Source organism: Equus quagga, chromosome 9, assembly GCF_021613505.1.
Source record: "Equus quagga isolate Etosha38 chromosome 9, UCLA_HA_Equagga_1.0, whole genome shotgun sequence".
NCBI lineage: Eukaryota > Metazoa > Chordata > Mammalia > Perissodactyla > Equidae > Equus > Equus quagga.
The window spans coordinates 53,731,489-53,758,355 of NC_060275.1; the positions used below are offsets into that span (position 1 = coordinate 53,731,489).

Below are 26,867 nucleotides of genomic sequence, written 5' to 3' on the forward strand. Positions count from 1 at the left end.
CCAGATGTAAAACCCAAGGTGGAAGATCTGGATAAAGATTTGGTACACCGCTACACTCAAAATGGAAGCCTGGATTTTTCTAGCAATCTAACAGTTAATGAAATGGAAGATGACGAAGATGATGAAGAAATGTCTGATTCGAATAGCCCACCAATTCCCTATTCACAAAAACCTGCCCCAGAAGGGTCTTGCACTACAGATGGTGGGTTTCAGTTCTGTTTTTTTAAATCCCTGTAGTATTGCCCGACTAGTTTCCAATCATTACATGTGGTACTCAAGGCTGGAAACCAGTAATTACAGAAAGGAATGAGAAATAATTATGCTCTCACACACGTTATCTCCTATGACTTCATAGCAGGTGTCTGTAAGAAAGACAAATATTATCACCCCATCTTATAGATGAAGAAACTGAAATTCACAGCACTGGAACAACTTCTTGAGATGGTATGTGGCAAAGGCAAGCCTAGACCCAGGGCAGGGCTTTTCCAGTGCTCCAGGTACTTCCTGCAGGAATGCTACTATTTTAGGAACTTTTTCAGTGTTCTCTTTTCCTACTTCTTTTTGTTCCAACCTCAAAACAGTAGAGATAACAAATGCTTTATATTTACCTTTTCCATTTAGTATATTGTATATTTATATTGTATATTTAGTATATTTCCATCTAGTATATTGTTATCTATAGAAGATAAAAATGTACGTATTTTGATAATCTCATTTTATTTATTTTGTCAACCTCCTCTTCTACCAAGGCTTTAAGCGCACTTTTAAAAAGAAAATCCTAATATAAAACATTTTTAGTATTTCAGGGTTTTGATAATGTCACACATTATACTGTCTTCCCTCCATTTAGTGATATACAGCACAGTTTGCTGACCATCTTGACCTAATTAGTATATGGATTCTTCTTTATCCATATTAGGCAGAGTGCAACTTTTATACCCAGACTAACTTGGACCTGGGGTGATTTCAATGCTGAAAATCTTGGGGGCAGTGGGGAGAATGGTAAAATTTCAAGACATTTCCCCTACAAAGCTTGAAGTGCAAATAATTTGGTGATAAACTAGAGATTCAAATATGCAAAGCCAGATAAATGAGTTTGCACTGTTTGAAAGTTTTATTTTCTCTTGACTTTTTTTTTTTTCTTTTCTTTCTCTCTCTCTGTCTCTCTTTTGAGACTTTGATAAACTGTAAAGGCCTCAAAATCCCCTACGTAGGGGATGAGGAGACTCGAATAATCCTCCTAGTAGCTTATCTGCACCTGATTCACTGCCAGTCTCTAGCAATTAAGTACTACTGCTCTTTGAGTTAGACTTGCTTCTAGCTCATCACTCCTTATGAATCTGCTTCCGCTTGTCACTGGTTTCTTTTGCCCAGACTTTATATAATATATATCAATTTACTTATTATTGACGTAATACAGACCTTTATACCTGTAGAGGTGTGGAAGGTAACTGGCATTAGGTTTACTTAGCTGTTTTGTATCCATTTTCATACTTTTTATATAATTAATCAGTCAATTCATATTTATCAAATAACAACTGGATGTTGAAATAGTGCTTAAAATATTGTCGGATTGTTACTGAGAATCTTGTTATATGTTAAGAATTAAATAGAACCAGAGTAAAAGCTTTAGAGGAGAATTTTGAAATATCAATTTTTATACCAAAAAGTAGAGAAGTGGTTCCCCTGTTTTTCCTGTGCTCTAGGTATGTTTTTAGTTTGGTATCTGGCCCTGGCATTGTTTATAACCAGGTATGGAAAGCTGTTGAACACTCACCAAGATGGACACTCAGTGATCTAGCAGATAGCGAATATGTCTTGAACTTTAAAACATGAGGACGTGACTCTTACGCTGCAGCGGTTCTGTAAAGTATAAGGAAAGGGTAATAGTTATTTTAGAAATAAAGGAAAAAACTTGGACATATAGTTTTTCTGAGAAAAAAGAACTATCCCACCCAAGCACAAGATTCAAACTTCAAGACAACCTGAAAACACTAGTCCTCCACTTAGATTCCTACATCAGCCAGTTTGGTTTATTATAGTTAATTACATGTCCATTATTTGTTTTCCCTTGTTAATTCACCTGAGGGTGGCCATCAAAAACTAAAAGCATATTTTCTAATTTGATAGTTTATAGTTTGTCCATAGCTCTTTCCATTTGGCTCATTCTAAGGTAGTTCTAAGAGTCCTCTCACTCAAAAACAGAACAGCCCTGAAATTTTCCTTATAAAAATGACAGTGAAATAGGGCGATATAATTACTGCCTGGACTGGCTTCAGCATACCACCTTCTCTTCATGGGAAATCCTCTATTTACCCAAGACTTAAAGGAAGGTAAAGCTATTTTTAGAGGCAATTTAGATAAGCAGATACTTAACACCTGATGGGCTTCTGGGGTTTGCCATTCAGATGTAAATTTTGGCTGCTAATTTCTTATGTAAATTATTGGAATCGTGTAGGTTCCTACCCTGCTGGGAGGCAGTTGATTGTCCAAAGGGGTGAAGGGCAACAGAATCTCAGGCTTCCCAATACTGCTTGGATTACTTTAGTTTGCGTTTACAGCTGTGTCAGTAAACTTTCCCCTCCCCCCATTTAGATTGCTGTGTAACCTTCAAGTTAGAGATAATTGGAAAATGCAAACCTGGTTCTCTGAAGTGAAAACCTTGGCTATTTTCTTAAGGAAATGCTGATGAAATTTACAAAGAAGCGCCCTCTCCTATTATTACTTTTTAAAATTAAAATCACTTGCTGCAAGAGTCTTGGTTTTAAGGCGGCGTTTCAGTATTACTCTCAGAAAATGAAACTATTTAGGGGCATGTTAGTCCAATTGTTATTTGTATGCCCACATCGATAACCTATCTTGCCTTGCGTACAGTAAACAGGCTTAGATCCTTCCTTTAGGGTACTCTTTCCCAGATCTTCCGTAGCCTCTCAAAGAAAGATCCTATCTTTTCTCTAGGATTAGTTCAGATGTAATTAAAAATTACCCTAGAGGGGGTTAGCAGGGCTTCTTTTTATTTTGTTTGAGGTTTTAATTGAGATTTAATATTTGATCTTTATCATATTAATAGTCTGACGTATTTCTAGTCGTGGGAAAATAGAACTATCTGATACACCAGATATTTGGATCCTATAGGTCTTGAAATGTAATCACATTTCATAGATTCTTTAGCTACCCATTCTTCTTTACAAACAACGGAGCTTACTTTCAATAGTTTTTAAAAAAAAAAACCAAAAAACTAAATATTGCGCCTTGCATGATGTTTTTTTCTGAGTTGGGGATCCCTGAGGATATGTTTTGTATATAATTAGCTGATCTGAATCCCAACAATGAGAGTTTGGAAAAAAACAGTCAGTTACTAGATATCACAGCAAAAGACCAGACCCTTGGCAGGTGAGTGTATTCTCAGAATAACTACAAATTGAACTTAGGAACTTTTCCTTGATTTTGCAACCATTTCTGGCCTTGAATTGATTTCTTCCTGACCCTGGTGTAGGACTCAGCCTTGCCTTCTCTTTCTCTCCTGTTCTTTCCTGTTAATTAAATTGCCTATGTGGCTTGTGTTAGTGAGTAACGAGAAAACAGGAAGATAAAATAGAACATTTAAAAAATAAGTTTTATTTTTATAAGAACAGTTTTAAATTTACATAAAAAGCGAGAAAATAGTACAGAGTGTTATATATCCCCACAGTTTCCCCTATTAACATCTTATATTATTATTAATTTTAATAATAATTAAAGTCTATGGTTTATTTGGGTTCCTTAGTTTTTACCTAATGCCCTTTTTCTGCTCCAGAATCCTATCCAAGATACCATATTAGATTTAGTTGTCATGTTTCCTTACACTTTTGGCTGTGAGTTTCTCAGACTTCCCTTGTTTTTGATGAGCCTGACAGTTTTAGAAATTATTGGTCAGGTAGGAGACCCTGTAGTGGAATTAGTCTGATGTTTTTCTCCTGATTAGGCTGGAGTTATGGGTTTGGGGGAGGAAGATCACAGAGGTAAAGTGACATTTTCATCATATTATATCAAGGGTGCATACTATCCATGATTTATGACTGTTGATGTTGACCTAAATCACCTGGCTGAGGCAGTGTTATCTCCACTGTCCCCTCACCCCCACCCCTTTCCATGCTGTGGAAGGAAGTCACTACACGCAGCCCACGCTGAAGGAACTGGGAGTTTGCTCCACCTCCTTGAGGGTGGAGTATCTACTTAAATAACTTGGAATTCTTCTGCATGGCAATTTGTCTCCCTCCCCCCGCCATTTATTAATTTGTTCAGTCATTTATTTATATCATTATGAATTCTTGAATATTTACTTTATGTTTTGGATATAATCCAACACTATTTTGTTGCTCAAATTTTCCCCATTTTGGTCATGGGGAGCAATTTCAGTTGGTTCCTGTGCCCCTTTAATACTCCAGTCATTGTAGGTTTTTTAGTATAAAATAGGACATTTTCTCTTTTCATTGTCACAAACACTTATTGAAGAAAATTTTAGGAGGAGAAGTCTTGCTTCTTCCTTCTTTGAGGAAACATGCTTCTCATAGAATCCAGTCATTGTTGAATAATTATTACTGTTGACCTGTAGGTGTCCTCATATCATAAGTGAGAGAACCCTGAAAGGCTGTAGTACTAAAAACTGTTTGTGCTTCTTAATTTGAATGGACTGTATAACTTTCCATATACCACAGAAATCACTCGGAAATCATCTTTCTTCCATAGAAATGCTTGCTTTCTTCAGATACTCTCCACAATGACTGTGTCTTCTTTACTCTATCCCTATTTAGTCCAGAACCAAAATTGTACTTTTCCCCCTTAATCTCCCTTTTGCTGCAATGTATTGCTTTCAGTAAGCTCATCAGAAATATCACTCTCTAATCATAGATCACCTTTGTGGCTTAACCATGAATTTTAAGGATTCATCAGCAAGTATGAGATGGGTGGATGCTGACATAGCCCATTGCTGGCAAGGGCTGGTGTGTCAAGTCCCCCTCAGGATCCAGCCTGGAAAGTTGGGTGATAGGACTCAGGAAAAATAGGCAAGGAAGAAGTGATAAGAGAGTGTCCTACATCAGACTGAGGGAAGGTAAAACATTATGTGTTAGAGAGATGTTAATGAGGATGAAGGAGCATCTATCTTGGAGTCAAGAGACCTGGGTTCTAGTTCCACCTTTTTTGGTTGCTAGGAACATTTTTGACCTTGGAACATTTTCTTAACTTTATTAGCCCTAGTTTCCTCATTTACATACTAAAGAGATTGGAGTAGATTAATGTTACCCAATCTTTGACTCACAAACCTCTCTTATAGTAATATATAATCTTTTGAACCCCTTAGGAATTTAAAAACTAATTCTGTTACTACATGGCATATGATAAAGAATTTAAGTAGAAAGTATTTATTTTAGATCAGTATATTAATATACTCTGATATTATTCATGCATATGAGAAAAAATGCCTACATTTTATCACTCAGTAATTACTGTTAAATTTACTTTAAATTGATTGTGTTAAAAAAGCGTGTTTTGTTGATAAATTCAAAAATAAAATGTTATACTTTTTTTGAGGGAAAGAGGGGACTCAAATGTATTTAAATGTTTTCTAGCATCAAAAAAAGTCAAAATCTACTTCTAATACTCAAGTTTTGGAATTTCTATATTAGGATTAAAAGGATGTACTAGTTTACTTTTTATAATTTTTGCATTTTTGCTCTATGTGATGAAAACATTTCAGGCTGCTGTTGGTAGAATTTCTCTGCAAATAACATGCTGCTGAAAGAGGTAGGCTTTTCCCTCTTACATGAAGAGCCGAATTGGATTATAATCACCAAAATTCTTCCTTAACGTTGCTTTTTTTTTTTGGTGTCCTGGAAACATATTGGTGTATTTAATATAATTTTATAATTTGATGAGTGGGGTTGAGATTGAATCTAACTTTCATATCTAGCAAAGGCACATTTGTAAAATGGTTGTGTTCATTAACACAATCAGTCAATCAGTGCTCCCCAAGCTTCCCATCATTAACAACAGCCCATTATGGGTATAAATTAAGCAACATATCAATACATATGACTGATAATAAAAACAATTTAAAATTGTGTAATAATCAAACCACACACTGATATGGGGTTCAACCAAGTGACTCCTGAGTTCAGTCAACTGGTTTCCACTCTTCCTACATGTGTAGCATGGAAGGCCCTTAGAACATTCAAAAGTAGGATGTTAGAATAATTAGTTATTAGTTTTTAGAAATTGGAAATGATGTCTGGTTGTGTTTCCCATATAATTCCTAAGTATCGTGGAATATCTTTATGAATTTCTGGGAGCTTGATAACTACTTCTTGGGAAATTCTATGTCAGATGATCTTGAGGTTAATATAGCTCTGATATAATAAAAAGCTTTTAATAATTTGCAAATTGGTACAAATTGGTACAGACTTGTATCTCCATCTAGCCCACTCTTTCTAATATACCATGAGTCAAAGTTGTAGAAAGATTGTATTACAACTTCTTAGTGATAGAGATAGCTTCTCAAGCATCCTGCTTGCCATGAATAGACAATCATGAACCTCTCATCACTGGATTTTCTACACCTTTTGGGAAGATATTTTACATGTTCTGCCTTTTGGAGCAAGTCACAATAAAGTTGCTTCTTCTTAGGGGAAATATGCTTCTAGGTTTACTGTCTATACACGAATTAATAATTCCTTTGATTAAAAAAATCAGTGCTCCTTTCAGGACCTTAAAATGCCTCCTGGCTTTAATATTTTAGAATTGGGTGAAAAAGTCTGTGTTCACCACTCATGGTTTTAGCTCTGAATTATAACTGTTCTTAGCTTTTCTTTTGCCAAGTTGAATGATAATGCTTTTTGTCTGTTTTTATATAGCAAACTTCCCATGTCTTATGTCTCTGAACATTACTGGACTCATTATGTAACCTTGCACAAGTTCTTTAACCTTTTGGAGCCTCAATTTCTCCATCTATGAGAAAGAGATAGTAGTACCTACCTAGAGTTGTTGAGAGGATTAAATAAGATAATCTATACAGCGTTTAGCACTGTGCCTGGTTTATGTTAATGCCTCCATAAATTTTAGTTGCCATCAATATCATCATCATCATCATCAGTTTCCAACTTTCAAACCTGTGAGTCCTGTTCCTTAATGGGCTTGGGCGCAGCAGAATTTTTTTAAGAGGTTCTATGTATCGATAGGCTCCAAAAAGTGTTTGTTAACTGAATAAATAATATGACTCACATGTATAAATGACTATTTTTCAAATAAATATAGATGATATTGTGAATAATAAAATACAAGTTCATTTAAAATTGTTAAAGAATTCACAGTAACATTTTGATGTTTTTCTCAATTCACAAACACTAAAAGTTAAATTTGAATTTTTTAATGTTAAAAGGGAAACTACAAGCTTGAAATGGTTGAACTCCATTGTCTCGAACATTTTAGTGTTTTTTAACTGAATTTTTCCAGTTCCATTATATCTACTTTTGAGATTTGATGATCCAAACCATGCACCACAGCTTCATACAATGTTTGGATGTTGTTTTCTTTTTATTTCTCATATTCTAACTGATAACATCCAATTGTTTGTTGGCATTTGGTTACCATCATAATATGAATTGATACTGAAAGAATCTAGTATGGTTCTTCTGCACTTTTTATTGGGCAATATTGATGGTGGTCTCAGGTTTGTTCTACGATGTGGTGGGTTAGATGTTTGCATCCATCTTCCACAACTCTCTGAAATAGCATTTATTATACTTTTATTCAGCCTCTTTGAGTTTCAAGTCATAGAAACCCAACTCAGACTAGCTTAGGTAGAATGAAGAAGTTATTGGAAGAGTTCCGATCAAAAAGTTTCATGACCAAACCATGGGAAAGGCAGATACAGCTGGGCTTCAAGGATCCAAACAGTGTGAGAACATTCCTCCTGAGCCTCTCGTGTCTGCTGACAGACTTCCCTCACGGGGCAAGGAAGAGCTGGCACAGAGCCATGTGAGCCAAGCTTTCCCTGGCTCCATGTTCAGAATTCCTAGGGAAAAGGCTTTCATTGGCCTGGTTTATGTCAAGTGCCCACCCCTGGATGGATCAACCATGGCCAGAAAGGTGGGATATGAGAGTGCCCCAACTTGGATCAGGTGCCAGCTCCAGGTCAGTCTGGGATATCACAACTCTCCAGGGGAATCACATGATTAGAGAACAAGAAAAACTCTAATCATCTCCCAGAGGAAGTGGAGATTGGTGCTTTGCAACAGAAAATAGCTGTGCTCTGTAATATTGTTTTGTGATTATCGGTTCCTTATACATTCTTCCAATTGATGACTATGTGAGTTCTTAGAGGAAGATATATTTTGTTCAACTCTATCCCCGGGCCTAGCACAGCATCTGTTACAATTGATTTTTAATAAATAATGAACTAATGAATTGGTGTATCATATTATGATATACAAAGTGGTTATGTAAGGTTTTATCATGTCTTGTCATGTCATATCTAGTGAAAATAATGTAACAGTTCTGATTTCTAGTTCTAGCCCATTCATTTATGAGTTACCAAACTCTGAGCTTCAGTCTCTTCCTATGTGAAATGGAGAGCATCTCTTTTCTATGATTGTCCCCATTTAGAGAAGTGAATTTGCATTAAAAGTAAAAATACTATATTCTGTGCATATAAAAATTACATATGTTTTTCAAAGTTTTCTTGTATTTATCATTTGCTTACTTGTGGATCAGAAAATATAAAGTCATCAGTGTTGGCTGAATAAGTCAGAAACACCTCCTTTTAGTGTCTTTTCTGCTCTGCTCAGAGGGCACATGACATAGATTTATCTTGTGGTTGGAGTACGTGGACTTTAAATTTAGTCCTTAATAGTGATTCCCACAGGTAAATCTACTCTCCAAATGGGTGATAAGGAGATATAACTTTTCTAAACATTTCACTGTGTCCTTTTTCCGGGTTTTTAGGTTTTTGTCAAGCGGGAAAGGATTTGCGTTTGGTATCTCTGTGTATGGAACAAATCGACATCCCAGCAGGATTCCTCCTGGTGGGAGCCAAGTCTCCCAATCTTCCTGAACACATCCTAGTGTGTGCTGTAGACAAGAGATTTCTACCAGATGATCATGGAAAAAATGCACTTTTAGGTGAGTATTCATATCTATAAAATTCCTTCCAAGATGCAGTTAAAAATACAACTTTATTTTAAAGTTTTTAAAAAATCGCAAAATTGGGATTATATAGTTTGGTTTAAGTATGAAACATTTTTTCTTTTAGTAACTTCTTAAAAATTAGCTTTCATTTTTTATTCGTTCTCAAAACACTCGCCTTAATGAAGAGACTTTTTTTAACCAGGCATTAAAGGACAGCATGTGATTTATCAAAAATTAATATTTTGTAAAACAAAGTAGGATTCACTCTCTGTAGAGTCATTGATCTGGACCTGATGTCAAGTCAACTCTCAATTATTCGGCTGTGGAATGTCCACTTTGTAAGTTATTGGTAGTTGTTCCATACCACGCATTATTCCTAACTACATTGATTGATGTGATTCTCATATTATATTTATCATTAGTTCAACCAAAATAACTAGGAATATACATGTGATGTAACATGTATAACTTTATCTCAGAATTGTTTTACTTTCTGGTATTATTTTGAGTCTGGGCTTTTTTCACAACATGGCTTCCCTACATCATGGTAAATAACGAAGAGGAGATTTGTTTTTTAAATTATTTTTAATAATTCAAAGGACAAATAAGAGGCATGTGAGATTTGTTGCTTTTTTGCTGCTGTGTTTCTTTGGAGTTATTTTTGTTTTTCAGAAATATCTCCTACTGGAGATGGACAGATAGGTGTTTTCGGTACAAATATCAGTAAAAAGGAAAAAGAAGAGGGCACAGAGTTCAAGCATTGTATTGATTGTGAAGTGTATTTTTGTTTGTTTAGTATTCTTCCTAATTATATGGTGTCATCAGAAAGTTTAGAAATACATAGATCAATATCTTGACTCAGAAAGTGACCCTTCACATGCTTTGTAAAGTTTCCTAAAATTATAGTTCAAAGCCTTCTCTTGGTTCATGGGAAAAGAAGTGATAATTTTCACTTTTCATAAGACTCTCATGAAAAAATGTTCATTTTATATTTCTTTTAGTGAAGTTGAGCAGATGTTTTAATACAGAAGCCTAATGGTAAAGTTTATAATTGGACCAAACTAGCAAAGAAGGTCCAAGTATTTGTTCATTCATTCATTCAGCAGCATTTGTTCAAAACGTGCTATGTGACAGAAATCACGCTAGGCTGTGATATGGGGGCACAAAAATGATGTGACACAGTCCTTTCCCTCACAGAGCCAAGAACCTAGGCGACTGTGGCAGAATGACTTTGGGAAGCTGCTGCTTAGCATTTTAAAGCATCATAGTTTCATCCAGTGGAACAGTTCGTATGTGGCTCTGACTACAGACATAGAAGAATCTCTCAGAATCCTTTTTGCTCAGTGATTCCTCATGACTAGAAGAATCCTTCTAGGATACATCATGGAAAGGACTCAAAGCACCATCAGAATAATAGATGTCATAGTCCTGTGTAATCAGGAATATGAGCTTTGGAATTGGAGCTGGGTTTAAATCCCAGATTTGACACTTAGTACTTTAAGCACTTGGGCAAGCTACTTATCCTCTTGAAGTCTCAGATTCCTCATCTTTATAAAAGGGCCAATAATGCCTACCATGCAGGGCTGTAAAATCAGATGAGATGATGTTTATCAGGCACCCATCCAGCACAGTGCCTGGCACATAGTACTTGCTCTAAAGAGTAAGTTATGGTAGTTATTCTGCCAGTCCGTCATATTCATTAAATACCATGTAGACTTGGAACATTGCTTACTTTTCTAGCCCTGTAAATAGATGTAATTTTTTTAAACTGATTTTTCTAAGTGAACATGAAGTGCAAAAAAATGGTAGAGGTTTTTTCTTAGACAACATCTTATTGAGGGGCCGGCCCTGTGGCCGAGTGGTTAAGTTCACGCGCTCTGCTTCGGTGGCCCGGGGTTCACTGGTTCAGATCCTGGGCACAGACCTATCCACCACTCATCAAGCCATGCTGTGGTGGCATCCACATAGAAGAACTAGAATGACCTTCAACTAGGACATACAACTATGTACTGGGACTTTGGGGAGGGAAAAAAAAAAGAGGAAGATTGGCAACAGATGTTAGCTCAGGGTCAATCTTCCTCACCAAAAAGCATACTTTGAGGAAAAAGAGGATCTTATTGAGATTTTTACATATTCAGTACTCTATTGTTCAAAAGTTAGTATTCATCCAACATTTCTTACTTAGGATGGACGATTTTAGAATGCATTAAAATATAGTGGGAAAAATTTTAAACTTCCAATATTCTAGAATCCCTGTCGACTCCAATATCAATTTGTCTAAATTTTTATATAAATTACGCAGATTCCAAAGGCTATGGGGGAATTGATTTAAAAATATATTGATCCACTTGGCAGTTCGTGTGTCCCAAATCTACTATGCAACTGGAAGGCTTGATTGACAGAAAAACTAGAAAGGTAATTTGGCTGTAAGAGGTGTTATTTTTTTGTGATAATGACAGCGAGAAATTTGAGCAGATAAAAATCTCTCTTGAACCAAGAATAATATTGAAACCATACAGAATGTTAAAAGTGGACTGTAGGATTTAACTCTTTAATATTGTTAATTCTCATCATTAATGTGAAGTTTCTGTTCTTTGAAAATTATCCAGATTCATTGCTTTTCTTGCTTCTCACACTCTCTTCTTTTCAAAAACCTCAGAGAATAGGCAGAGGAAAAGATAAAAGGTAAAACTTAAACTCAGTAATTTGTTAATTCTAATTCTCACCGTAATCTTCTATAAACTACTTGGGATTATCAGATAAGCCTCATTTTTTTGGAACTGTTTTTAATTATTTTTGCTGAACTGTTCTTATAGCTTTTTACTGTGTTGGGTATGGTACATGTGCCTCACAAGCCAGACAATTTTCCATCACATCGCAATGTAAGTTACACAGAGGCAGTGGTTTTGTCTGCTTTGTTCTTTGCTGAAAACCTGGTACCTGAAACAGTGCCTAGCACATAGTAGAATACAAGTATTTGTTGGATGGATGGATGGACGGATGGATGGATGGGTGGATAGATACATGGATGGATAGATAGATGGATGGATGGATGGATGGATGGCTTTAGTAACTTGGTGAAATAAGCAGTCATTGACTTTTTTTTTTTTTTACCTATAGCTCCAAGGTATTGGACAAATAGCCAAATGCTCTCAAATGCAATCTGTCTCTGAATATATTTTAAATAATTTATGAAATTATATTGATGTTTATATTTCTATAAAGTGACATTAATAAACTAATTACATAGAATTACTAATTTTATGTAACTGATTAGAGTTTTTGCCTATCTCTCGTACACCACCGTTTTCCCGGTGTTTATTTAGCACAATGCCTGGCATATAGGTAGGTGCTCAATAAATAATTGTTGAATAAATAATAATAAATTGGACTACCATTTCTAAATGCTCTGAACTGATTGTCAACAGTCTGAGATTGGGTCATTGTGAGATATTCTGTTTTTAATCCTCATGGCCTTTCTCTTATACGTCTGTTGGCTATATAACAGTGTTATGTCCTCGTAAGTTCACAACCAAAATAACTCATCCTCTTCCTGTTCGCCTTTTCCTCTGTGTGTTACAGGAGACTGAAAAGTTGATTTCCAATAAACTAAAGCATGGCCTGTCATCCTCCCAGCCTTCTCCATCTCTTCTTTCTATGTCACCTGCTCCAAGCAGGGCACTGAAAGTTTTATTTTGTTTGATTAATCTGAGGAATTATTTGGCTGTTAGATCTAAAGGAATAATAAGCTAGCTTGAGTAAAGGGGGATTGAATAAAAAGGAAATAGGAATCTCAGGGAACTCATTTCAGAAAGTGCAGCTGGATCTGATAGAAACTGGCAAGTTGACAGTGCCCTGAGTTTACACATCACTGTCCATGCTCTCCTATCTGCAGAGCAGCTTCTCTTCACAGTTCTTAGTTTGTTCTCTCCCATACCTTGGCTGACACGTGGTTGATGTAGCCTCAACTTGGGGTTCCAGTTTTAGAAAACCTTATGAATCCAAGGGCTAGTACCATCTGACTGACACTTTTTGTATATATTTCAAAATTCCAAGAGAGAGATTCTGACTGTCCCAGATTGGATCAGATATTGGTCCACAGTCTAATCAGCTGTGGCCATGGAGGCAAGGTCACATGGTGGGTAGAGCAGAGAACCAGGGCCGGCAGGTTCTCTATGAAGGGAGTATGTGGAGAAGAAATAGTGGATATCTCTGGGACCAAACTTTTTCATATTTTTATGTCACCTATGTAAGTTTATCAAATGATACTGTCCACTCTGTTTCCTTAACCATTATCCTTTTAGAGCATTTCTTAAAATTTAAATTATTTTCTGTCTTTCACTGTTAGAAAATAATGGCTAACAAAATTTTGTACCTGCTTTTTTCCTTTGAATAATTTTCTTTTCTTTTTTTTTTTTTTAAAGATTGGCACCTGAGCTAACAACAGTTGCCAATCTTTTTTTTTTTTCTGCTTTTTTCTCCCCGAATCCCCCCAGTATATAGTTGTATATTTTAGTTGTGGGTCCTTCTAGTTGTGGCATGTGGGACGCCGCCTGAACATGGCCTGATGAGTGGTGCCAAGTCCGCACCCAGGATCCGAACCAGCGAAACCCCGGGCTGCCGAAGCAGAGCGCGCGAACTTAACCACTCAGCCACGGGGCCAGCCCCTGAATAATTTTCTCGAAATTAGGAAGTTATTGGGTCAAAGACTGTGACTATTTCTATGCTTTTTATATGTAAAAGTATTGTATCAACTTACAAGGTCACCAGTAACTTTGGTTTTCCTCCTTTCAGGGTTTTCTGGAAACTGTATCGGCTGTGGAGAAAGAGGATTTCGGTATTTCACAGAATTTTCCAACCACATTAACTTGAAGCTCACCACCCAGCCAAAGAAGCAGAAGCACTTAAAGTACTACCTAGTCAGAAGCTCCCAGGGTGTCCTGTCAAAGGGACCTCTTATCTGCTGGAAAGGTAGTGTCAGCTTCCAGACCGGAGAGGGAAGAGAAGGGAATGAGGATGTTATGATAATGACAAGTGGCCCATACAGGTTTCAGAATTCACGTGTGATATAGATAAATACCCCAAGTTCAGAAGGCTATCCAAAGATATAAAGCCCTCTGACAGGTTATTTGACTTGCTCTTTCTATTTTTAATAGAGACCATTCAAGTTTAGGAAAGTGCCTGTCTCTTTGAATCTATCTTTGGGAGGGTGGAGTGCAGCTCTCAGGGAAAAAAAGGGACTCTTTCTAGCTCTTCTGTCATTTAAAGAGGGCCTCAAATTGTCAGTTCCCTGGTCAGTTGCTGTTTCTACTTTATTTAGGTTCTTTGGTAACTTTTAAGCATCTATGTTCTTCTATTTTAATTAGAACTAAATATACTTTAGAATAAATAATGCTCTCTTTGTAATACCTGGGAAAATATACTATTCAGTTGACAAAATTTTGTTTCTTTTCAGTTAGGAAGAACTTAACTAACTTATTTATAGAAATGAATCCAGTTGAAACTTCACATCTTCATGTGTTTGATAAGATTTAACACAAATTTTATTCATTATTCTAATGCAGTGGAATATCTAATCCTTATTCTTTTCAGCAGTTTCTTAGATGCTCAGATTTTTTTTTCTCAATAAGGAAAGTGGCTGCCACTTAAGAAGCAGCAATTTATTTTAGAGATTTTATGCATTGTATCCCCATCACTAGTTTTAACAGAATATCGATCTCCTCTCATAATGTGATTCTTTCTCCTTTCCAGAATGTAGAAGCCGACAATCCTCTGCTACTTGCCACTCTATTAAACCAAACTCTTCAGTGTCATCAACTGTGACCCCAGAAAATGGCACAACTAATGGATACAAATCAGGATTCATTCAGACAGGTATGGGGCATTTTCTTTTATAATTTCAAGTAGCAGATGTATATTTATTGAGGCATTTAAAACTTACGGCTGGCTGGTTTGAATAGAGAAATCTTAAAATAGAGGTATTACTTGAGTTACTATTGGAATTAGATTTGAGATGGGTCAGTCTGTGGGTGTCCAGAACCCAAAATCTCAACAGTCCTGCCAGTGCTAGGCAAGGGATGGAGAGAGGAACTGACAGTTGGTAGGAAACTTAGCTCAAGCATAGGACCTATAACTAGAGGAGTTTCATGGTAGGCCATAAGGGAAATCCAGACGTGAGGGAATTCTATGTCATAGCTCTCAGCTGGCATGTACTGGGGACATGCTCATGAAGACTGGACTCCCAGGGTAGAGCTGTAACTAAGCCCACAGAACATTATAGGGAGTATTGCACCAACTGGGATACAAAGTAAGGACCCATGGTAGGACTGAAGATCACAATGGAAAAATCCAGGATCTAATTTTTAGAGGTTCAAGATAGAGGCTTTGCTACAAATAACCAGAGAAAATTTTAGTGCCTGAAACTAGGTTACAATATCAGAGCAGGATCAGCAGAATGGCTAATCAGATACTGAGCAGATAAGTGACTAGTCTAAGGCTTCTAAAAATTCCTCCATTATAGAGGACTGCACTGGCCCAGGCCCTGAGGTCAGTATAAGGCTCCAGGTGGGACTTAATGTTTCCAGGTGGCTGAAGGGCTAGAGAGGTATAACCGAAAAGATTGCTGCAGATAGTATTGGAGGAAATTATTGAGAACCAGTCTAAGTTATATCTTAGTCAAGAGAAAACTATTTTACAAGAATTTTTGAAAGTTTTTTTCAATTCACTTGTTTTTTTGTGAAGTACCATTTTACTCATTTGATATGCAAACTTTATAGCATATGTGCTTCGCCAGTGTCTACTCAACCACAATAGATTGAAAAGAAGGCTGTGTTCATTTATTTCACTATGTAGCATTCCTCTTTCAAATTTATGTGAAATTCTGATGAGCTGGTAAATCTTTCTACTTATTTTCAAGATGGAAGTGATTATTAGATATGTTAGCAACAACAGCAATGATAATAAGGCTGATTTTGTTTTGGGCACTTCTTGCTATGTGTCCACACCTCATCCTGGACTTAAAAAGTCTGACTTTTAAACTATCCAAGAGATTTAGATAAAGGCTGTGATCTAGGAGGAAAGAGCATTCTCTTTAGAATAAACGAGAGAACATCATGTCACTAGGTATTCAAGAAAGAAAAACACTGGTATTTGGCTCTTAGCCTTGACAGATTAGCCTTCATCACAATCATTATAAACCTACATATCTCTCCTAGAATTTATTTTAGTAATTTGATCAATTCTGTGATATATTTTCTGCCAGTAGACCTTGGGGCTAAGGAAATATAATTTTAAAACTGCAGTATTAAAAATGAATATTTACTTCATTCCAACAAAAACTTAGCAAGTGTCTATTGCGTTCTAAGACCATTGTCTGATGCTGTAAGGCAGGGCTCCACTCCTTGACTGTTGGCTCCAGTGATTTAAAAAACCACTCATGTAAGGGATAAGAGAACAAAAAACAGACGACCTTTCCTAAGAGGGTGAGGTGGACATATAAATAACCAGTTGTACTTGAAAATAATGAAAAGATATTGAAATATTAATAAGCAGTAATGCAGTTTTAATTATACCAGGAAATATATTTTGAAAATAAAATGTTGCTCTGAATAGAGAAAATCAAGATTCAGGCTTCAGCAAAGGCTCCCTCAGGTGCTGTGAAGAGGCAAGGCACTGATTGGCACAGTGGCCAAGTGTTATGCCAATATTCTTGTGTTTCCCTTGTGGAGGTGAAAGTGGTAATTTGAGCATGAAGTTAGCTATTAACAATTTTAAGTGCAGTCTAGAGAATTTAATAGAAGAAGGTGCCTTTAAAGTGAGGCTTTGTGTCTAAAACTTTCTTCTTGACGAATTATGTTTATAGATTCTTCAGCAATAATTTCTTTCTTCCTACACATGTTGAAAGTAATAGAGTATAAGAATTTCATGTTGGCATTATGATGTCATTGCAAACATGAGAGTATGTAGCATCTCCTTAGCGGATAGAGATTCATCCTTCTATAGAAGATTGCCTTCTTAATCTGCAATCAATGACTGCCTGAAATCAGCATTTCTTAGCCTGAAAATTAGGTACACACATTGCATAGTATTTGAAAAGGGAATTAACTTACTATTTACACAGCTTTGTCTTATGTTTCCCTGCCAACCTCTGGATGTTCTGTTCTGGCAGGCTTGCCACTTATCCCTTGCATATTTTCTTTCAACATATTTATGTCATTGTTAATTCAAATTTTAGTCAACAATCCCAGTAAAATATTTTTATCATTTGACTCAGGTTGGCTATTTGCTATCTAGCTTCATTATATACACAAACCACATACAAACACACACATACATACACCTACACACACGTACATATATTGTGTTTAATCAGGACAAGAATTAAAGAATATGATAAAAAAAACTTTGCGTAACCCAAGTTCTTGAAAGTCTCTCTTTCGTGTTTTCTTCTAAAAGTCTTACCGTTTTATCTCTTGCATTAAAGTTCATGAGCCATTTTGGGTTTGCTTCTGTGTATGGTGTGAGATGAGCATCTAAGTTCATCTTTTTGCATGTGGATATCCAGTTCTCCAGCATCACCTCTTGGACAGACTATCTTCTTATCAGTGAATTGCATTTGTCAAAAATCAATTGACTACAAATATTAGGATTTATTTCTGTAAAATTGATAAAATGGACCTCATCAAAATTCAAAACTTTTATACTTCGAAAATCAACATTAAGAAAATGAAAAGACAGGGGCCAGCCCGGTATCATCGTGGTTGAGTTCATGTGCTCTGCTTCAGTGGCCTGGGGTTCGCAGGTTCAGATCCCAGGCACGGACCTAGCACCACTTGTCAAGCCATGCTGTGGTGGTATTCCACGTAAAATAGAGGAAGATTGGCACAGATGTTAGCTCAGTGACAATCTTTCTCAAGCAAAAAGAGCAAGATTGGCAACAGATGTTAGGTCAGGGCCAATTTTCCTTACACACACACACAAAAGAAAATGAAAAGACAAGTGACAGACTGGGAAAAAATATTTGCAAAACACATATTTAAGAAAGGATTTTACATGCTTGGTTTTGGGGCCGGCCCGGTGGTGCAGCGGTTAAGTTTGCACGTTCCACTTCGACGGCCCGGAGTTCGACGGTTCACATCCTCGATGCAGACATGGCACCGCTTGGCACGCCATGTTGTGGTAGGCGTCCCACATATAAAGTAGAGGAAGATGGGCATGGATGTGAGCTCAGGGCCAGTCTTTCTCAGCAAAAAAGAAAAGGATTGGCAGCAGATGTTAGCTCAGGGCTAATCTTCCTCAGGAAAAAAAAAATATATATCATCCAAAAAAAAAAAAAAGGATTTGTATTCAGAATTTACAAAGAACTTTTACAGCTGAGTAATAAGATGACAATCTCATCAAAATATGAGCAAAGGATTTGGATTAGACCTTTCTTCAAGGAATATATACAAATGGCTAATGAGCATGTGAAAAGATGCTCAACATCATTAGTCATTAGGGAAATGCAAATCAAAACCATAATGAGATACTACTTCACACCCGTTGCTAGAATGATAATCAAAAAAACAGATGACAATAATAAGAGTCTGTGGATATGGAGAAATTGGAACCCTCATACATTGCTGGTAAGAATGTAAAATGTAGCAGCCACTTTGGAATATAGTTTGGCAGATTCTCAAAAAGTTAAACATAAACTGCAGCACAACTTAGCAATTCCACTTCTAAGTGTCTACTCAAGAGAAGTGAAGACATATGTCCTCACAAAAGCTTGTGCACAAATGTTTGCAGAAGCATTATTCATTATAGTTGAAAACTGGAAGCAACCTAAATGTCAATCAACTCGTGAATCAATAGACAAAAATGTGGTGGATCCATACAATGGCATACCATTCAGCAATATTAAGGAACAAACTACTGACACAGGCTACGTCATGGATGAACTTCAAAAACATTATGCTAAGTGAAAAAAAACAGACAAAAGAGATTATATATTATGTGATTTCATTTATATGAAATGTCCAGAAAAGGCAAATTTGTAGAGATAGGAAATAGATTAGTAGTTGTCTGGGGCAAGAGATGGGAATGGAAATTAACTGAAAATGGGCATAAGGGTTCTTATTGGGGGGATGAAAATGTTCTAAAACTGATTTATGGTGATTGTTGCACCACTTGGTAAAGTTACTAAAACTCATTGAATTGTACATTTGAAACGAGTAAATTTTACGATGTATAAAATATACCTTAATAAAGCTGTTGAAAAAATAGATTAAAAAGCTGGTCTGAGAGAAAGATGAACTCCTTTGAAATGCCACTGTTTCTCTTTCAGTTTATTACGGTCTAATTTATTGAATATCTACTGCGGGATGAGCACTGTTTCAGACCAGAGAGTTAACAGCACAGAGCTTGGAGTCGGAGTCCTGATATTTAAATACTGCTCCTGACATAGATTGGCTGAGGCTTGGGATATGCCACTCAATTGTTCTGTGCCTTAGTTTTCTCATTTGTAAAGCTGAAAATAACAACACCTGTTTTTCAATTAAGGATTAACTCAGTCTTTCTATCATACTTCTGCTTGTATGGCATTCCTCCTAATTATAATTACATGTTAACCATCGATATTCTCTTATAGGCTAGAAGCTTTATGTTCATTTTGCCTATTGTTGTACATCCTGGTACCTGGGAAATGCCTGGAACTAAATGCTATTTGAATTCTATTTTTATTTAAATTTGAAGTTAGCATTGGGGGGATTATTAAAGTACTGGTGTGTACTATTTTTCCAAAAGAAGATGATATGCTCATCTAACATTAGGAGGAAACGTGTCTTTGTGCCCTGGCTTATAGGGCAGGTAGAGATAAGCCACCTAAGCTCTGTGGCTCTGACTTACAGGATAAGTTTAAGAAGACTCTCTCAGGCAGGGCCACTTTATGACTTTCTTAGACCCTGGGCACCTTTTGCCTCTGTGGGCCCTTTCTCCCTAGAAAAGTATTTAAGATTATATTTTGTGACTGAGTTGGTAGAAAGATGAGTATATTAATATTGTATATTAAAATACTTCCTTCAAACAAAAGTTCACTTTTTTCTTCTGATTTTAAAATAAATTGAAACATTCTCATGAGCCTCTAAAAGTGTTATGGACCTGAGGCACTGTGTCTTCTGTTCCTAATTGAGAAGTTAGCCCTGTTATTGGAGACAGAGGTATTGTCCATGAAATGAGACTTTTTTCTCTGTGGGCTACTGTAGGTTCAAAGTTATGTAAACCAGTTACTGTGTTGCTCTTGTGTATTGAAGAAGTAAGAACAATAACCAGTGAAAGGACTTTCCGTATCATATATCAAGCTCATGAAGCTTTACTAATAAAGACAGGGTGGAGTTGGCACAAGAGTAGACACGGAGCAGTAGAACAGAGTAGAAAGTCCAGAAAAAGATTCACATAACATATGAGTATTTCATACTTAACAGAGGTGACTTGCAAATCAGTGGGACCTTTTCTTTCAAGGAATGGTGCTCAGAAATTGGATATCCTATGTGGAAAAAATGAAACTGGAGTCCTAGTTCACACTCTCACAAAAATCAGTTCCAGGTAGCTGGAAAATCTAAATGTGAAATGCAAAATTATCAAGCTTTTAGAAGATATTGCAGAATCTCTTACATATTGTAGATATCTTAAAAGTAGAGGCAAAAAGAGCTGATCATAAAGGAAAAGACTGATAGTTTGCTACATTAAAATTACAACTTCTAATTATTAGAAGACACCATAAAGAAAGTGAAAAAATAAGCCATAAATTGGAAGAAGATATTTATAATGTACAAAACTAACAGAGGGCTAGTATGAAGAACATATAAAGAATGGCTATGAATAAGAAAAAGACACATTAATAGGAAAAATGAGCAAAAACTTCAACAAGCATTCATGAAAGAGGAAATCGAAGTGGCCAATAAATACGTGACCATGATACAGGAAGGGGGAACTGTGGTAGAGCCTCGTAGTTTCCCTAAACAGAGTAGAGGGAACTGAGAGTGTGGGGAAACCAAAAGAGCTAGAGTTCAAAAGGACTAAGTACCAGAAGGGAGAGCACTACAGAAAGGAAGAGAACCCCCGAGATGTGCAGAGGGTCCCCTCAAATGTTCAACATAATACTAATTGATGCATGCATGTGGGGAAACTACTCAAGGCTGGTAAAAAGTACTATCCAAAAGGATGAACATAAACAGTGCCCAGCGTTCATGCATGGCCAGGTACAGGGACTGTTCCAACCAGCTAGATGGGAAAACATAATTCATCAGGCATTGAATAATGTACTTAGGAGGGTCTTGTCTCAGTAAAGGAGAATACTTAGCACTAGATTGAGCACTGCTTCAGAGCTGCCTAAAAATATCAAAAAACAAAACACAAAAGAATCAAATTCTTTCAAGTAATTTAACTGCATTCTAGAACAAAGCTCAAGAGTATTTATAGAAATACAAAAATATCCAGCATCCTACAAAATAAAATTAGCAATGCCAAACATCCAATCAAAGATTACTAGGCATACAAAGAGACAAAAAACACAGCTAATATTAAGGAGACTAATCAATCAATCAGAACCAACCCAGAACTGACACAGATATTAGAATTAGCAGAGAAGGACATCAAACAGTTATAACTATATGTCGTATGTTTAAAAAGTTAAGTAGACATTGAAGATATTAAAAAAACCCAAATTGAACTTCTAGAGATGCCAACTACAATGTTTGAAATGAAAAATACACTGAATAGGATTAACAACAAATTAGTCATTGCAGAAGAAAAGATTAATAACTTGAAGACGTAGTAATAGAAACTATTCACAATGAAACACAGAAAGGAAAAAAATAAAGTGAAAAGAGCATCAGTGAGCTGTGGGACAACTACAAGCAGTATCTGAAAGGATGGGGGTAGAGGATACAAAAAATATTTGAAGAAATAGTGACTAAAAACTTGCCAAACTTGATGAAAATTATAAACTTACACATCCAAGAAGTTTGATGAACCCCAAGCACAAGAAACATGACGAAAACACCAAAGCACGTCATAGTAAAATTGCTTAAAACCAACAATAAAGAGAAAATCTTAAAAACAGCCAGAGGTGGGGCTGGCCCCGTGGCCGAGTGGTTAAGTTCTCATGATCTGCTGCAGGTGGCCCAGTGTTTCATTGGTTCAAATCCTGGGCGCGGACATGGCACTGCTCATCAAACCATGCTGAGGCAGTGTCCCACATGCCACAACTAGAAGGACCCACAATGAAGAATATACAACTATGTACCGGGGGGCTTTGGGAAGAAAAAGGAAAAAATAAAATCTTTAAAAAAAAAAAAACAGCCAGAGATAAAAGACATGTTATATACAGAAGAACAAAAATAAGCATGATATCATATTTCTAATGGGAAATCATATAAATAAGAAGACAGTGGAGCAACATCCCTGAAATGCTGAAAGCTAAGAACTCTCAACCTAAAATTCTATACTCAGCAAAAATATCTTTCAAAAATCAAGGTGAAATAAAGACATTTTCAGACATACAAAATATAAAAGAATTCACCACCAGCAGATTCACCTTACAAGAAATGCTAAAGGAAGTCATTCAGGTAGATGGACAATGATATCAGACAAAAGAAAATCTGAGTCTTTACAAAGGAATGAAAACCACTGGAAATGATAACTACATGGGTAAATATATGCAATTTTTTCCTATTATTTAAATCTATTTAAAAGGTAATTGACTTATACAAATATAACAATATATTGTAAGGTTTATAATGTATGGAAAAGTAAAATGCATGACAATAGCATAAAGGCTAGGAGGGGCTATATGGAAGTATTCTACAGTCATCTCTCAGTATCTGCGGGGGATTGTTTCCAGGACCTCCCTCCCACCTGGATACCAAAATCCACAGATGTGAATATAAGTGCCTTATATAAAATGGTATAGTATTTGCATATAACCTATGCACATCCTCCCATTTATTTTAAATCATCTCTAGATTACTTATAATACCTAATACAATGTAAATGCTATATAAATAGTTATTATTCTATATTGTTTAGGGAATAATGACAAGAAAAAAAATTGTGTACACGTTCAGTACAGATGCAACCATAGTAGCCCTTTCAATCTGTGATTGGTTGAATCTGCAGCTGTGGAACCTGTGGATATGGAAGACTGACTGTATTGTAAGGTTCTTGTACGATACATTGAAGTTGTACAATGTTACTTGAAGTTAGACTGTGATAAGTTAAGATATATATTATAAACCCTAAAGTAACCACTAAAAAAATCAGTTATAGTTAATAAGAAACAAAGGAGATAAAATGGAATCATAAAAAATACTTTATCCAAAAGAAGACTGAAAAGAAGAAAAAGGGGACAAAGAATAGACAGGACAAGTAAAAAGCAAATGGTAAGATGATAGACTCGGACCTAACCACATCAAGAATCTTATTAAATGTGAATGATCTGAACTCCCCAATTCAAAGGCAAAGATTATCGGATTGGATAAAAAGTAAGACCCAACTCTATGCTGCCTACCTGAAATACAATTAATCTTTAGAGACACACACAGGTTAAAGGTAAAAGTATTTTAAAAAGTACCATGCTAACAGTAGTCAAAAGAAAGCTTGTGTAGCTATATTAATATGAAGCAAAATCGATTTCAGAGCAAAGAATATTATGAGAGATTAAAAAAGTAATTTCCTAATAATAAAGCGGTCAAGTAATGAGGACAGAATAATCCTAAAGATTTGTGCACCTAATAACAGAGTTTCAAAATGCATGAGCAAAAGCTGATAGAATTATTTTAGGAAATACATAAATCCACAATTATGGCCAGATATTTCCATATGTCTCTCTCAATAATTGATAGAACAGATGGACAGAATCAGCACAAATACAGAATATTTGAAAAACACTATCAGCTAACTTGACCTAATGGACGTTAAAAGAACACTCCACCCAGCAACGGCAAAATACACATTCTCTTCAAGTTCACATAGAACCTTTACCAAGCCAAAGAAAACAGACATGTTACCTACAGAGAAACAAAAATAAGCATGATACCATGCTTATGGGCCATAAAACAAGTCAATACATTTTGAAGGATTCAGATCATACAAAGTATGTTCTTTGCCCCAAATGGAATTATATTAGAAGTCAATAACAGAAGAATCTCTGGCAAATCCCCAAATATTTTGAAACTGAATAACACTCTTCTATATAATATATGGATCAGAAGGGAAATTAATGTTTTGTGTGTGTGTGAGGAAGATTGGCCCTGACCTAACATCTGTTGCCAATCTTTTTCTTTTTGCTTGAGGAAGATTGTCACTGAGCTAACATCTGTGCCAATCTTCCTCTATTTTATGTGGGATGCCATCATAGCATGGCTTGACGAGTGAGACTAGGTCTGTGCCTGGGATCTGAACCTGCAAACCCCAGGCTGCCAAAGTGGAGTGTGTGAACTTAACCACTACACCACCGGGACAGCCTCAGAAGTTAATATTTTTAATTGAATGGAAATGAATAAACAACATATCAGAATTCGTAGGGTGTCACTAAAGCACTGTTTAGAAGGAAATTTATAGCACCAAACATATATTAGAAAAGAAGAAAGATCTTGAATCAATGAACTCAGCTTCTGCCTTAAGCAACTAGGATAAAGAAGAGAAAATTAAACAAAGTAAGCAGAAGAAAGAAAATACTAAAGATCAAAGAGGCAATCAGTGAAATAGAAAACAGAAAAACAATAGAAAGAGATTAATAAAACCAGAAACTAATTCTTTGAGAAAATCAATAAAATTGATAAACCTCTAGCCAGAATACTATGGAAAAAAAGAGAAAAGATTCAAATTACCAATATTGGAAATGAGAAAGGCAAGATCGCTAAAGATTTGAATGATATTAAAAGAATAATAAGGGAATGTTAAGAATGATTTTATGCCAATAAGTTGGCAACTTAGATGAAATCAACAAATTCCTTGAAAGGTACAAATTACAAAGCTTACACAAGAAGAAATAGATACCCTGAATAACCTTTTATGTATTTAATACGTTGAAACTGTCATTAAAAATCTCAGGGAAAACTCCAGGCCCAGATGGCTTCACTGGTAGATTCCAGCAAACATCTAAGGAAGAAGTAATACTAATTCTACACAAACTCTTCCAAAAATTGAAGAGAATGGACTCCTTCCTCATTTATTCTGTGAGACTACCATTACCTTGATACCGAAATCAAAGACATTATAAGAAAAGTTCAAACCAGTATCCCTCATGGAATTAATAATAACATTTTAGCATATTGAATTCAATAATATGTTGAAAAAAAGTATGTCATGATCAAGTGGGGTCTACCACAGGAATACATGGTTGGTTTAACATGTGAATATCGATCAATGTTATTTACTTTAAAAAAAGTAAAGCCATATAATTATGTCAATTGATGCAGAAAACGTTGACAAAATCCGATATTTATTCCTGATAAAAGCTCTTATCAAACTAGTAAAAGAAGAGAACTTCCTTAATCTGATAATGGGGATCTACCAAAAACCCACAGCTAGCATACTGAGTGATGAAAAACTGAATGCTTTCTGCCTAAGATCAGAAACAAGACAGGCATGTCTGCCCTTGCCATTTCTATTTAGGGCTGTACAGGTTCTAGCCAGTGCAGTCAGGCAGGTAAAAGAAATAAAGAGGCATCCAGATTGGAAAGGAAGAAGTAAAACTGTCCTTATTCACAGACCACATGATTATCTATGTAGAAAATCCAATGAAATCTTAAAAAACACTACCAGAACTAATAAACTATTGACTTTAGCAACATTGCAGGATACAAAAGCAATATACATATGTCAATTGGATTTCTATGTGCCAGCAATGAACTATCAGAAATTTAAAATTTAAAAATTATAATACCATTTATAATAGCATAAAAATATGAAATATTCAGGAATAAATCTGACAAAAGGTGTTAAAAACAACTGTACCCTGAAAACTAGAAAGCAATGCTCAGAGAAAATAAAGAAGGCCCAGATAAATTAGAGAGATATCTCTTGTTCATGGGTTGGAAGACGATTATTGTTAAGATCTCAGTTCTCTCCCAATTGACCTGTAGGTTCAACACAATCCAAACCAAAATCCCAGAGGCTCTTTTTTTGGTAGACATTAATAAGCTATTTCTAAAATTCTATGGAAATAGAATAAAATAGCCAAAATAACTCTGAAAAAGAAAAAAAGAAGTTAGAAGGCTAACATTACCTGATTCCAAGAATTATTATAAAGCTACAATAATCAAAACAGCATTGTACTGGTATAAAGATATATGAATAGATCAGTGGAACAGAACAGAAAGTCTAGAAATAAATTCACACATGTATGGACAACTGACTTTTTAACAAAGGCACAGAGACATTACAGTGAAGAAAGGATAACATTTTCAACAAATGGTGCTGGAACAATTGAATATCCATATGCAAAAACATGAAGTTCAATCCATATGTCACACCACATAAAAAATTACTCAAATGGGCCGTAGACCTAAGTGTAAAACTTGAAACTATAAAACTTGTAAAAGAAAACATGGGAAAAAAAATCTGTGACCTGGGTTAGGCAAATATTTCTTAGATATAACTCCAAAAGCACAATTCATAAAAGAACAAACTGAACTTCATTAAAATTAAAAACTTCTGCTCCTCAA

The 26,867-nt window shown here is 35.8% G+C and overlaps 1 protein-coding gene across 8 annotated transcripts in view; it reads left to right on the top strand.

The window, feature by feature from the left end:
• GREB1L (GREB1 like retinoic acid receptor coactivator) overlaps positions 1-26,867 on the top strand; it is a 245,998-nt gene that overhangs the window by 130,372 nt on the left and 88,759 nt on the right. For all 8 annotated transcript variants that reach the window (XM_046671347.1, XM_046671354.1, XM_046671355.1 and 5 more), the window contains 4 exons: positions 5-202; positions 8,980-9,156; positions 13,957-14,133; positions 14,914-15,036. In XM_046671347.1, coding sequence (XP_046527303.1) covers positions 5-202; positions 8,980-9,156; positions 13,957-14,133; positions 14,914-15,036 — 675 coding nt within the window. The remainder of the gene's footprint in view (positions 1-4; positions 203-8,979; positions 9,157-13,956; positions 14,134-14,913; positions 15,037-26,867) is intronic.